General features: G+C 43.6%; 1 protein-coding gene across 3 annotated transcripts; it reads right to left on the reverse strand.

The window, feature by feature from the left end:
- Positions 1-1,858: 1,858 nt before the first annotated feature.
- mylk5 (myosin, light chain kinase 5) lies at positions 1,859-10,657 on the reverse strand. 3 transcript variants are annotated; one of them, XM_029508201.1, is made up of 17 exons: positions 10,408-10,657; positions 8,717-8,866; positions 8,274-8,426; positions 7,954-8,130; positions 7,502-7,537; positions 6,322-6,449; positions 6,072-6,225; positions 5,681-5,992; positions 5,495-5,603; positions 4,954-5,157; positions 4,642-4,859; positions 4,430-4,553; positions 3,280-3,432; positions 3,063-3,192; positions 2,908-2,986; positions 2,655-2,795; positions 1,859-2,440 (listed from the first exon to the last, which is right to left on the reverse strand). In XM_029508201.1, exons 1-17 carry the CDS (start codon positions 10,517-10,519, stop codon positions 2,235-2,237), a joined length of 2,586 nt encoding a protein of 861 aa, XP_029364061.1. In that variant the 5' UTR covers positions 10,520-10,657; the 3' UTR covers positions 1,859-2,234. The 3 variants fall into 3 exon arrangements, with proteins under 3 accessions (XP_029364061.1, XP_029364062.1, XP_029364063.1); XM_029508202.1 differs by having other exon boundaries at positions 5,495-5,567; positions 5,669-5,992; XM_029508203.1 differs by having other exon boundaries at positions 8,274-8,430; positions 10,408-10,656.
- Positions 10,658-12,833: the final 2,176 nt, after the last annotated feature.

The following is a 12,833-nucleotide window of genomic DNA, read 5'->3' on the forward strand; positions in this document are numbered from 1 at the left end:
AATTTGCTCCTCCACTGATTCAGTGCTCTTACAAATGAAAAGCAGCACAATGGCTTCAGCGTCAAGGGCTTCCTCTTCAAGGGCATCAAAGATCCACTCTCAAGTGTCCTTGACTAGCAGGTTCAATCCCTTAACACTGAGAAGAGAAAGTCAAAAGAGAATTTCCCCTATTTTTATCATAGAGGTTATTACTTTATAATCATTGCCATCTGCAAACAAATCAAAGCCAGTCAGGGAGGAATCACGAGGAGCCCGTGTATGAGAAGTAAATGATCCGTGAGGTCTGAAATTAAAGGACTGAAACATATAGTGTGTTATTAAAGGTCGTATAGTCTGTTTCTCCAATCAAACTGCTCTCCATGTTCTTCCAACATGTTTTGGTGCGCCAGAGGACATCACACAAAACAGGGACAGAGCCCCATCTAGTGGATTCACTGTAGATCTAAAGGCTCATCCCAGCTTCCTAAAGTCTGTTGTCACATTTTGTTTTGATTTGCACGCCAGTTCTAAAAAAAATCTCCTATGATGAAGTCAGTATTTTCGAACCCAACTTTTGCAAACTGTAATTGGCTATGTGACTGGCTGAAATGCAGAAATGCAGAGAGCTACTGTTCACACTGATTAGGCCTCAGCTCCCCTCCTACCATCAGACTGCTGGAAAGCATCCTGTGATGTGTTTTCTTGATGCTTTCTGTGTCTGTATGTGAATGTATTGTTGTTTTTGTTTCCCTGCTGACTGTGAGACAATTTGCCCCCTCGGGGACAATAAAGTTTGACCTGAGCTGACCCGAGCTGGAGCAGCCCGAGGCCTACGTGTCCTCATATCACAATTAGATCTCCAACAATCCTGAGCAGACAGCAAAGACGGATGGGTCTAAATTCTTCCACCACCGTTACTTGTGTAACTGAGGTGGTGGTCCAAATCCTGATTCCTTCCCCCAGTTTGAATAGTTTGACTTTGGTCTTCTCACTAAAATCTCTGTACCATGCGCCCTTTGCCCGCCTTTCCTCAAACACTATAAATTACAGTTAAAATATTTAGTAAATATGAGGAGCAGTAAAGTGCTGAGTACCAACAAGTTGGTATAAGATAAGGGAATGAGGAGGCAATAAATCTGTTTGGTGTGATGACCTAGAAAAACATACACCCAACCCATATGAAATATCTCCCAGGTTATTTCACTTAGGTCAGGTCCTCTCTGCCGCTCTCTACTGCCACCATGAAATAAAGCGGGAGACGGGTTTGAAAGGACGGATGGAAAAATTATTATGTCTCTATTTGAAACTATAAACTTTATTGTTAAAATCTGCCTCCCGGAAATTCATTAGACTTTCACTCTTCTAGTCATGTGATTTCATTTTGATGGCAGGGGTCCGCCATATTGTCTGCACCCACGCTGCAACTTTTAAAGACACATTTTGGTCAAACTAACAAATTAAATAGATATAAACAAATGTTCTATCTATTTAATTTCTTTGTGCTTCCTCTTGCAAATGTGATTTGAATTTGACTTTGACAATGCCGAGTAAAAGCTAGAGAATTTCAACTAAGTTCACAAACAACTTTATTTTGTCATTTAAAACACTTCCTAAATATCTGCACTCAGTTTGGCAACACACGGAGATACACACATTTTTGGAAAACCCGCCCCCCATTTCACCCACTTAAAGGAAACCCAGTGATTCTGATGTAGGAGGACTTTGTCAAAGCAGTCGGTTGAAAACTGAGAGAAGAAAAACCAGAAGAATCTGGGGCCAGTTTGCATTCACTTCATGGGTAAAGTGGCAAAACACCCGTTTGCTGACATGACAAGGACAAATTTTTTCAACGACATGGCACCGTCCCCAACACATGACATCCTGATGAGGAATTTATTAATTCAGTAAAATTAAATCTTCATTTAGTGAATCTTATTCATCCATGAGCCAGAGTAAGAAATACAGTGGATGTACGGTTTCTGCTAAAACAACTTATTGTTTATGTGTAAAACAATATCCTGGTCCCACGAAGAAATAACCTTTAAATGCTGATAGCTCTGTAACAATATTCACCAGTTCATAGATTTTGTACAGTCATACGTGCATTATATATTTCCAGCCGCAGTACAGGATGTAGAATTTGGCCCCCATTTGTATTAAAGCACAAATCTATTGTCCAACTTTTCAAGGCAGTCGAGAAGATTTGTAATAAACTTAAACCTCTGTCATGTTTGGTGGGTCCGGATGTGGTAAATCTACTTTTGAACAGTGAGGGTTGCCGAGCAGAGTGTCTCCCCGTGGTCATTGGTGGCTCTACAGGTGTAAACATTGGTGTCCTCTGCGCTAACTTTGACGAGGACCAGGGTGCACTGGCCGTCTTCCTCGTACTCTATCTGCACTGTGGATGACTCCTCTACAGGCTCCTCCCCACACAGCCACACCACCTCTGGATCAGGGTATCCTGCCAAGATAGATGGGAGGGGTGAGGACAGAGGCAGGAGGCAGAGGGCCAGGTTCGAGTCAGGTCACAAGGCTATATAAAGCAACTGCAAATCAAGATGCAAGACCTAAAGGACTGAATGTGGTCCATAGAAATGACAGTGTTCTTCCAAAGCTGTGTTTTATTACAGGCCTGATAATACCAGCTTTCTTTTTCTTCCCCCCACAGCTTGTACCTGTTAGGTGACAGGAGAGACGGACGCTGGATCCTGGAGCCACCGTCTGGTCCTCCAGGCTCTGGGTGAACTGAGGTGGTCCCTGCAGCTTCTCCTCCAGAGACTGCAGGGCATGCTCTGCTTCTGGGCTCAGAGGTGAGTCTGGGAAGAGGAAGTGGATTGAACATGAGGGGGGAAACCCCGGGACAGGTTGGACCAGGAAACTGAAATGGCTCCAATAAAGGATGGAGCTTTAGATGATTGTGTATCTTACCCCCTCCAGGGCTGGTGGGAGACTCTCCTTTGGAAAGTAAGGCCATTCTCTTTAAAGCAAGCATGGCCTTACCTGCTTTCTGTGAGACAAACATCAGAAGGCATTTATAAGGCACTGAAGGTGACCGATAGAGGGAAAGTGTTTGGAGGCGTTACCTTCCACTTCTGCCTGGCTAGAAATCTCTTCATCTTCTCCTTAGACAGACATTTTGTGGAGGCGGGATCTCCAGAGTCGAAAGCTGCCATCCAGGGATGAGCAAGGGCCTCCTGACAGGACATCCTCCGCCTGAAAGAGCACGTTGACGGTCAGAGGTGGGCAGGTGAAGACGGTGTCTGTTGGCCTGGCATTAGCTGCCTTAACAAACCTGGTTACCTGGTGTCCTTGTTGAGCAGGGAGCTGATGAAATTTTTGGCCTCATCTGTTATCTCATCGAAGCTGTCCTCGTCGAACTCCCACTGGGCAGCCGTGACCAAGGCCAGCGTCTCTGTATCGCTGTTCCCCTGGAAAGGAGACTCACCACTCAGTCTGAAAACCAGAGGAAGACATAGAGGCAGGGATGCCTTTATTTTGACTGTTACAACATCCAACCTCTAGGTGGCAATAAAAGCTTAAAAAAAACCCTCCATCATCACCATCATCACTTATTCTATTTTCTAGTACATTTCTCAGCGCTTTCACTTGACTTTGAAGTGGGAAATTAAATCAGCATGTGGATCCAACAAACTGAGTTCTAGCTTGATGTGATTGATTAGTCGGCATGCTTTGTGTTGAAATGAGTGGAAAAACAGGAAGAGAAAGCAGTCCTCCGCAGAGTACATGTTCAGGAGTCTTCAGTAATTTTTCACCTTTATCTTAGCACAAAGGCCAGGAGAAACAGCAGGCCTGGCCCAGCCCAAACATCCTTGTGGTTGAGTTTTCAGAAAAATTGAGCATTCACAGAGAAAGATTAGCAGCGATTTGTGTCTCAGGACAGATGAACTTTAGTCTAGTTTTCTTCAGCCTTGTTGGTCCCCATTTTGTATTGGAAATATCTGTCTTTGTGCTCCACTTTCTCCCGCAGTTTAAAACTTAAACCATCTGTCTGGTGCTGAGCAGGCAGTTTATCGTTGTTTCTTTTTTTTTTTTTTTCGGGAAAGGGTGAACTAAAACTGTGAAGTTGTGGCCCAGACAATTAAACAATGAACTGAAACTGGCTACAAAAGCATTGCAACGCGAGAAGGAGCACATAGTGTCACTTCTCACATAACCATATTGTCATTTGAGATTGTGATTTTAAAAATGTCTGAAAAAGGCTATAGCTGCTTTGAGACTTTAACGAGAAGGTTCAGAGGTTATGTGAATGTTGTTTCCTCATTTTTCTTGTACTCATGTTAAGCTAAAGTAACAGGGAGCTGCCTGTAGCTTCATTTTTTCCCCCCCCGATAGACACACAGGAGTGGTATTGATATTTCCATCTCATGCTCAGCAGCAGAGTGAATAAATGTTATTCCCGAAATGTCAAATGCCAGACAGGGCGACTCACAGTATGTAGCAGATGACCCCGATGCTCCACATGTCAGTGGCCAAACACACAGGTTCATAGTTTATCACTTCAGGTGCCACAAACTCTGGAGTCCCATGCATGACCTTCAAAGGTGTTTTGTCATCTATTAAAGAGAAATCACACCATTTTATAATGAAGCACAGCAAAACGACTGAAGCCATAAACAAATAATAAAACATGATTTCACACACCAAGCCTGCTAGCTAATCCAAAGTCGATGATCTTTATGGACGTCCCCGTGGTGTCAACACACACAATGTTTTCAGGTTTGAGGTCCAGATGGATAATGTTTTGTTGGTGCATGTAGGCGATCCCCTCCAGGATCTGCTGCATGTAACGCACACTGGCAGGCTCTGTGTGCTCAAAGTTGTCATCCACGATACGTTCAAACAGTTCCCCGCCTGCAATGCTGCAGACAGAAGAGCCGCAGCAGCGGCAAATCATGGTTATATTTTAGTTCCTGCAAGGTTTGAGCCACTTCAGGATGTCATCATGATACTCACAACTCCATCACCATGACCATCTCAGGCTTGTGGTCGTAGGCTGCCAGGCACTGGACCAGTTTGGGGTGGTGGAGATAATTCATCAGCTCTATCTCTTTACGAGCGGCTTCCCTCTCCTTGGCACGCCGGCCTTTGTAGAACTTCCCTGCACACACGCGCCCTGTCTCTTTGTGCGTTAACTTGAACACCAGGCCAAACTTCCCCCTGATGAAGAGATGGGTTTAATTGTTTTTATCTCAGCCTCTAGTAAGAAGTCTGAATGTGGTGTGATCATAGAGCACGACAAATTTTGTCGTGCAGCAGGAAGACACTGCAACAGTGTCCATTTCCTGAAGTGCAGCTCTGCTCTCAAATCTGAATTGGCTGCATTCTTTCACTTGCCAGAGAAGAACCATGTCTCTGCACGCATGACTTTTTTTCTGTCACACTTGGCAGGACTGACGGTTTTTCAGAGAAGCTGTATTATTTGTGGAAGTATTTTTCCTTGGAGGATAGAGCCAAACTTCGCTACTTGAAACACTTTGACGGCGCTGATACTCACATTCCCAGTTTCTCCTGCAGATTGTAGTGGTCCGTAACTTTGTGGCAGGAGTCGATGGTGACGTTGGTATAGGCTGGAGAGGGCCCATCTTCTTGGGGTTTGTCTGAATCTATGCACAGGCACAATAGCTGTCATTTAAATCTTACACATCTGTTTATATTTTCAATGACCAACACAAGCGCTCACCTTTCTGCTGCATCTTTACCACTGGTGAGACCGGTCCGGGCTCGCTTACGCCCACCGTGTTGTAGGCGCTCACTCTGAAACAGTATTCCTCTTCAGACTTCAGCCCAGAGCAGACTCTGTACGATGTACTCTTACACTGAGAAGTGAGTTTGCTCCAGTCCCCAGGCTCAGCAAGTCCTTTCTTCTTTACCTCGATCACATAACCCAGGATGGCACTGCCACCGTCATAGCAGGGGCCCGACCAGGACAGCACAAGGCTGGAGGCAGAGACACAGGAGATCACAGGGGAGGAGGCAGGAGGCTGTGGCCTCTCTGGTGGGAAGATGATGAAAAAAGTGCTCAAGTAAGATCCTCACAGGGTCTTTAAAGCGCAGAGAGTGTGCTGCCTTACCTATTACAGAGAGCGTGAGTGTGTGTTGTGCTGAACTCTTGCGGTCTCTCACTACAACGGTGTAGCAACCGGTGTGCTGTGCTTTGGTGTCTGCTATAACCAGTGTACTGCTCCGATCAGTATTTTCTGCCCACAGCTCTGGACCGTCCACGATCTGCAGGTGGTGAACAAGTGAGGAAGAGGAAGGAGAGGGAGGTAAATATGGAGAAACAGTGGAAATAATAATAAAGCCAATTATAAGTTACAACACCTGCTCTTTGTTTCTGATCCAACATGACACTACAGGAGGGCTGCTGGTGAAAAGACACGTGAGACGGGCTGTCTGTCCCACCTTCACTTCGAGGTGCTGCGGGGGGTTTTCAAAGCATAATGCTGGACCTGCGAAGCCAAAACACAGTGAGTGCTTTGACGCAAATTCTTCCTGTTTTATTGTTGCGTCTGGTTGGGTTCATCATCCAAGTTCCTAAAACGTGACACTAGAAGGAAACTATCTGGCGTGGTATGTCAGTGTAAGATAAAGACAGACTGAGAGAGACAAAGTGCTGGACTGGGATCTCTGGTTCTCAGTGTTCTGCAAAACCAGAAGTGTATTTGTGCATCTCTGTCCTTCCCCCAAGACCCTTATTATTGTATCATGCAGCAAACCAAGTGTCCCAAAACACAGATGACCTACACAGCGCATAAGTACAACCAGTCTTTGTGTAATCACCGGTGTTCATACTAATCACCTGCTCTTTGAAAACACTTGTGGATCCCGGCTGTTTAATATCTTATATTACTTTGACAAATGCCCTCTAAGGGCCACAGACAGAACAAATATTTGAAATCATACATGTATAATGTTATAGATGGTTCCTATAATTATGTAATGTTAACATGTAAATGCAATAGACTACAAATTTCCATATATGAGCTGAAGTTCATATCATCTGTGACGGTGTCAATATTCAAATGCTCGAGCATCAGGATGTTGCATTTGACTGGACAATCTGATTCAGCTGAGTTCTGCTTAAATGGCATTAGTATCTACATTACATAGTCAATTATTGTGTCACCCTGCCTGACATACCCCGTGCACTTAACAAACATTTGCCACATTATATGAGCTTTTTGTGCTTTTATCGATGTTTATTGTCTACACCCTGAGTTAAAGGGCGCACAATGTCTCAGAGCCTGGAAACATTATAGCAAGGACAAAGGCCAAAGAAGGTGCAGCTCCAGGGCAAAGAACAGCAGCACACAATTGTGCTCAAACACACACACACACACACACACACAAAAAAATCAAATGAACCAGCATTATGAACACAAACGACCCAAATCAAACAGCAAACAATAAGTGAATGGAAAGAGACGTGCTGTGCAGTGACATTTTGGAGCGATAGCGAGGAGGGAAGGAAAAAAAAAAAAAAAAAAAAAGAGTAGCTCACCCTTCCCTGAGTTGGCTCTCTTCTTTGGGATGACTTCTGCAATAGAGAGATGGAGTGCAGGTAGGTTTTAGTCTGGGACTTTAGAGGTGTGGCTCACTTCTGTCTATGGCTATCAGCTTACACACTCAGAAAGCCTTACTGTCCTGAGCACTGTCCATTTCCCTAAATGGTGCTCACTTGAGACCGAGACCTTTTAGTGGGTGTATCAGAAAGTGGCATTGTGGTGAGAATCTGCATAATTCCTGCTCTGTGTACACTATACACAGTAGAAGCACGACAGCCAATCACACTACTACTGGAAATGATGCGTTTCCTTATCATTAATAAATATGGACATCCGGAAGAAGTCAAAACAATGGAAAAGAGGCAAGAAGGAAATTGCAACCTGTGTTTGACCTTTTCAGTTGCTGCTTACATGTGTCCACATGTGAATTTAGTCATTATGTAATTACCTCTTGGGGATGAGACTGGGCTCTGCTTATCAGACCCTGTAGGGGAGATACAACTTGAGCCTTTGAGCTCATCTTTTCCGGGAGACAGTGGTGGCCTTCCATTTTCCGTAATGCTCTTGGATGCCGAAGTTGGGATCTTTGAGACACGATTCTGAATACCACAGATAGTTTCAAAGTCTAGATTGGATGTGAGTGAGAGGAAAAGGAGAAGAGTTACATCAGAAATGAAACCCAGGCTTGTCAGGGTTAGGGTTACTTATTGAGTCACTCAGACTTCAGAGTCACACTGAATGCAAAATGCCCATTAATGTCTCCCTCACCTCTGACAAACACGGCAGCGCAGCAGGACGTCTTCCCTGCAGCGTTTTCTGCTAAACAGGTGTAGGCACCAGCGTCTTCGGGGAGGCACTCCTTCACCACAAAGCTCACCTCTCTGCCATTAAACGAATGCTTCCCAAAGTGGGCCACTTCACCTGCCCATAAGAGCAAAGAAAGTAAAAGGAGGAAAGAAAGCAGGTATAGTCTCTTCTACTTGTGTAATGAGAAAGAGCAACGATGCGAAACATCAGATAGCCAGGTCACGATTGAGACATCAGTGGTTTTGGTATTATGTAGGTATATGAACCTCTGTGAATAATACATACAGGGGTTGGTGAACTCTGCCATGTTTCTGTATTTGTATCTGGGCCTGAGGGAAGGTTGGGTCGACATTTCAACCGCAAGCAAACACCGAGATGCAACAGCGTAAATTGCCTCTGCTCACCATTGTGCAACCATGACACTTTGATCGGTTGACTTCCTGTGAGAACCCCATGAAGTGTGATGTCCCTGCCTTCGTCCACGCTGCAGTCCTCCAGAGGCTCTACGAAGGCAGGTGGATCCACACACTTACAGTGCGAGAGCTTGAGCGACCCTGGACATGAAGAGAAACACAAGCAGGAATGCATCTTAGATTTTATAAAATTTACTACATTTAATTTAGCCTTTAAAATTCACCTTCTTTATTTCAGTCTTGAGCATGTTTGTACTTTCGGCTAAATAGTTCATTTTACTTTGTGTTTTATATTTATTTACAGACTATGCGATGTCATCACACTGATCCTCTGTGGTCTTGTTTAAGATTTGCTGTAATAGCAGTGGTGGGAAATCGTCTGCAAGTGTGGCGTGGCATCCTGCAACAATTCACACCCCTTTCTATCTTCTTCAAGTCTTCCACTTCTCTTTTGTTAAATTTGTCACATGAATTGAGGTCAGTTTTACCCAGAAAACATAATCACCAACATCAGCCTAGAGACATAAGAGACATACGCAGTCATGCTGGCTATAATGGGATTTTTAATTAGTTTTTTTTTTGTGCCACATTTAAAGTCCTCCAGCGTGGTGACATAGTCAGGGACTGCGCCTTAGATTTCATTGAATGCAGCGGTTTATTTTCACTTGGCTGAAGCTTAATTGTTGTTTGAACCTTGGCCATTCAGCTTTGTCAGGCTAATATTATATGCAGTTATAATTCGTACCATCACAGAGGCCTCTCTGACGTAATAAGATGGAACCGAATCTGATCACAGCCAGTGATGTTATACCATCTACAGAATGATTTAGCAAAATGAATATTGTACCATCAACCCTTAGTCAGTGTTTACAGTCCATGGATTATTTACTGTACAGATTGGAGTGTGAGGGAAGGCACTGAACGCTGCTCACTCACTCAACTTCTACCACTTTGACCTTCTTGTTTTGGGGCAACAGCGCTCACCACTGTGCCGCCCTGCTCGAATGCTGCACGATCGAGCCGAATACTTTGAGCTGCACCTCTGAACACAATAACCCCCGAGAGGTGGATTTGCATCATAACAGCATTTTTCTGAAACAGAAGATGCTCTGAACACGGGAGCACAAAAAAATTACATGAATTTTAAAACAGAAGGTTTTAAATATTCTAAAAGTGGTAGCATATTTCTCAAGGTTATTTTGACAAATCTAGTTTATATTTATCGCTAAAAAAAAAACAGAGCTGAATGGCTCGTTGTCAAAATGGTTACGGGAAATGAAACTAATTAAAATGGTTCTGAGCAAAGAAAAGGAAATTTGCTAACCTCTGTTGATTGACAGGGAAGGGGACTGTCCCCCCTATTCAGTACATACAGTACTCAGATAACTGGCCATTTAAACTCAGGGCAAACATAACACCAGACATTCATTATAAGTGGTGGAGTGTATGATGTCAATTTCTCTTGAAAATAATCTGCATCAACACCAGAGGAAAAGATCTACTATCCTGTTTTTCCAACTTGCCAAAGAACACTTACCAAGAAGCATCACCATGTTGAAACCTGTCGAATCATGCAGGTGGATTTCATGGCAAATGTCACCGCTTGAGAGTGATCCAACAGAAACACCCAACTTTAAATTATTCACCTCTTTTCCCTGTTTCACTTTGTGTGCAGTCCTTACCTGAGGCCTTGGAATTGGTGGTTCCATTCCCTGGCCCAGAGGATGCACGTGCTGGTTTGATCTGTATCTTGAGGGTTGCCACGTAACGCTGTTTGCTGCCATCACCGTTCATGTCTGTTTGAGAACAGCCCCAGCCTCCGACCAGAACAACTTTACAAAGTCATTTCCCAAGCTGATTATCACACTTCCTTTCTCTGCAGCCTCTGCAACTCTGTCTCTCCCTCACACGGCCGGTGCTGCTCTGCCTCCACCACTCACACTCTGCACATGTTTGAGCCCTCTGTTGTCACCCTCCCACAGTCTCCACTAACTCCACCTACATATGAAATATTTCTCTTTTACTTTTGAGGCTGGGCAGGTCTGTCCTTATCTCTGCAAATACACCAATACTCACCTCTCTCTTTATTTTTATGGCTAATAGACACACAGGACATATAAACAAAGACAGACAGAAAACTGGAGAGTTGTAGGTAGGAGGGATGGGGACTTATCTACCCACCCAGACAAAGGTCATATTGTAGGCTGTTTGTTGAATGCGCTGCGATTTATTGATTCCGCTGTTTGCCATCTCACTTATCAATGCCGTGACTGAACTTTGTGATGGCAGTAACGTTGGCAGCGTTCATTTCACGCCTGCGGACTGTAAAGCTGTGATTGTGCGCAACAGGCTCATAAATTCTTTGTGGCTTTAAGTGTGACACGGGGGCCCCTTTTCTGGGGGTAATAGCGCCACTTCAACAGATCCACCTGCTGCCATGGTAACATGTGTCAAGATGGACTTGCTCTTGTTCCTGCAAAGAACATATGTCGCTGATACAGCAGAGCAGCAGTGTGAAGTCCCACGCTCAGCAGCTTTCATTATGGGATGCAATCATGGGTGAGCAAATTACTGTGACCTGGCTGTATTTAACATGTCTGAATTTTACATCAGTGTTAATGAGGCGAGTAAACTGCACTAAATGAGGGAAATGTCAGTGAATGTCACAGAGGAGAAGCCAGCTGAGGTGGTTATAACCTTTCTGCTCTGCTTCCATCCCAGTTTCCCACATTCCACATCAGTGACCACACAGAATAGCACTGTGATTAGATTGTTTTAGTTTCTTCCAAATCAAACATTTACCAAAAAGCTGAAAACAGAAAGATGCTATTGTCAGGATTTTTTCTTCCACACTGTAGATTGTTTACATGGAATTTCACGAATTTATCGCAATTCCCCAGAACTTCACAATCAACCTGGGGGAAGAAAGAAACAAAACAAACAAAAACAAAACCCTGGAATTTTTTTATCACTGGGCCAAAAATTTTATGTTAAACAACATTTAAACAAGCTTTTTTTCCCTTCAAGTTAGATTTTGTGGAGAGCATTCTCCATCCCTCATTTGAGATGATTACACATCCACATGCTCCAACTTGCAAAACTGTCTGATGAATCTCCAGTATATTTCGTTGGTAGTTGTTCAAACTTTACACTGGATCAACTCAGGAAAATGCTACAACACATATTCAGTGTCACCATGAATGTGACCCAGTTAAGGTTTCTGTTATAAATGTACTGGTGTTAATGAGCTTTTGAATGAACTTTATAATTAGGCTTGGATAGCTTCACACGGCAAAAATAAATCACCTCTCCATGTTACGCATTATGGTAAATTACTATGATATTATGAAACTGTGATACACACCAACTATAATAAGCTGTGAGTCAAAGCTCTAAATAAAATGTGCCAGAGGAAAAACAAAACACAGGCAAAGAAAGTTGGCAGAAACTCTGAAGCTGCTCATTAAGAGGAAACAAAGTGATAATGCGGCATTGCTCCCACAGAGCGTTGGCCTGTCAAAGCATAATTAATTTAATTCTGGCACAGGTTTACTTCACACATACACAAAGTCTCAAGCTGGCAGGGAGACATCCTGACAAACCTTCATGTTTACATGCCGCAGCTGTTACTATCTAATGGCATGCAACCGGGTACCGGTCAGCTGTCTGGGCTTGAATGGTCGTTTAGATAAAACTAAAGTTCCCTGCCTCTTCTTATCCGTCCATCTTTAGTCCTCCAGTCTGAGCACGTGGGAATAAAAAAAGTCACACTGGAGTGAAGGGGAGTCTGTGTCTTCGCTTCAGAAGTGGATATGATGCAAAACCTTAGGGAATACTTACTATGTTTTAAAACAAAACGTTAATGACTTATTTTCTTTTGAACAAAAACATCTCCGCGCATTGTCATAGTCAAGGATGTCACGTAATGCTCCAGATCACCGGAAGCTACATGCAACAGTGTGACCTGTTGATGATTGGTGAAAACTTAGCAGAGTTATCTGCAGATGCAAAACTGCAATCAAGGAGTTATAAAGTTGAGCTGTAATTGCTTTTCAATGTTATTGAAAATGAAATGAAAAAATATGAGTTACTAAAAAAGGGTTAGGGT

The sequence above is a fragment of the Echeneis naucrates genome, chromosome 8, assembly GCF_900963305.1.
Source record: "Echeneis naucrates chromosome 8, fEcheNa1.1, whole genome shotgun sequence".
Lineage (NCBI taxonomy): Eukaryota > Metazoa > Chordata > Actinopteri > Carangiformes > Echeneidae > Echeneis > Echeneis naucrates.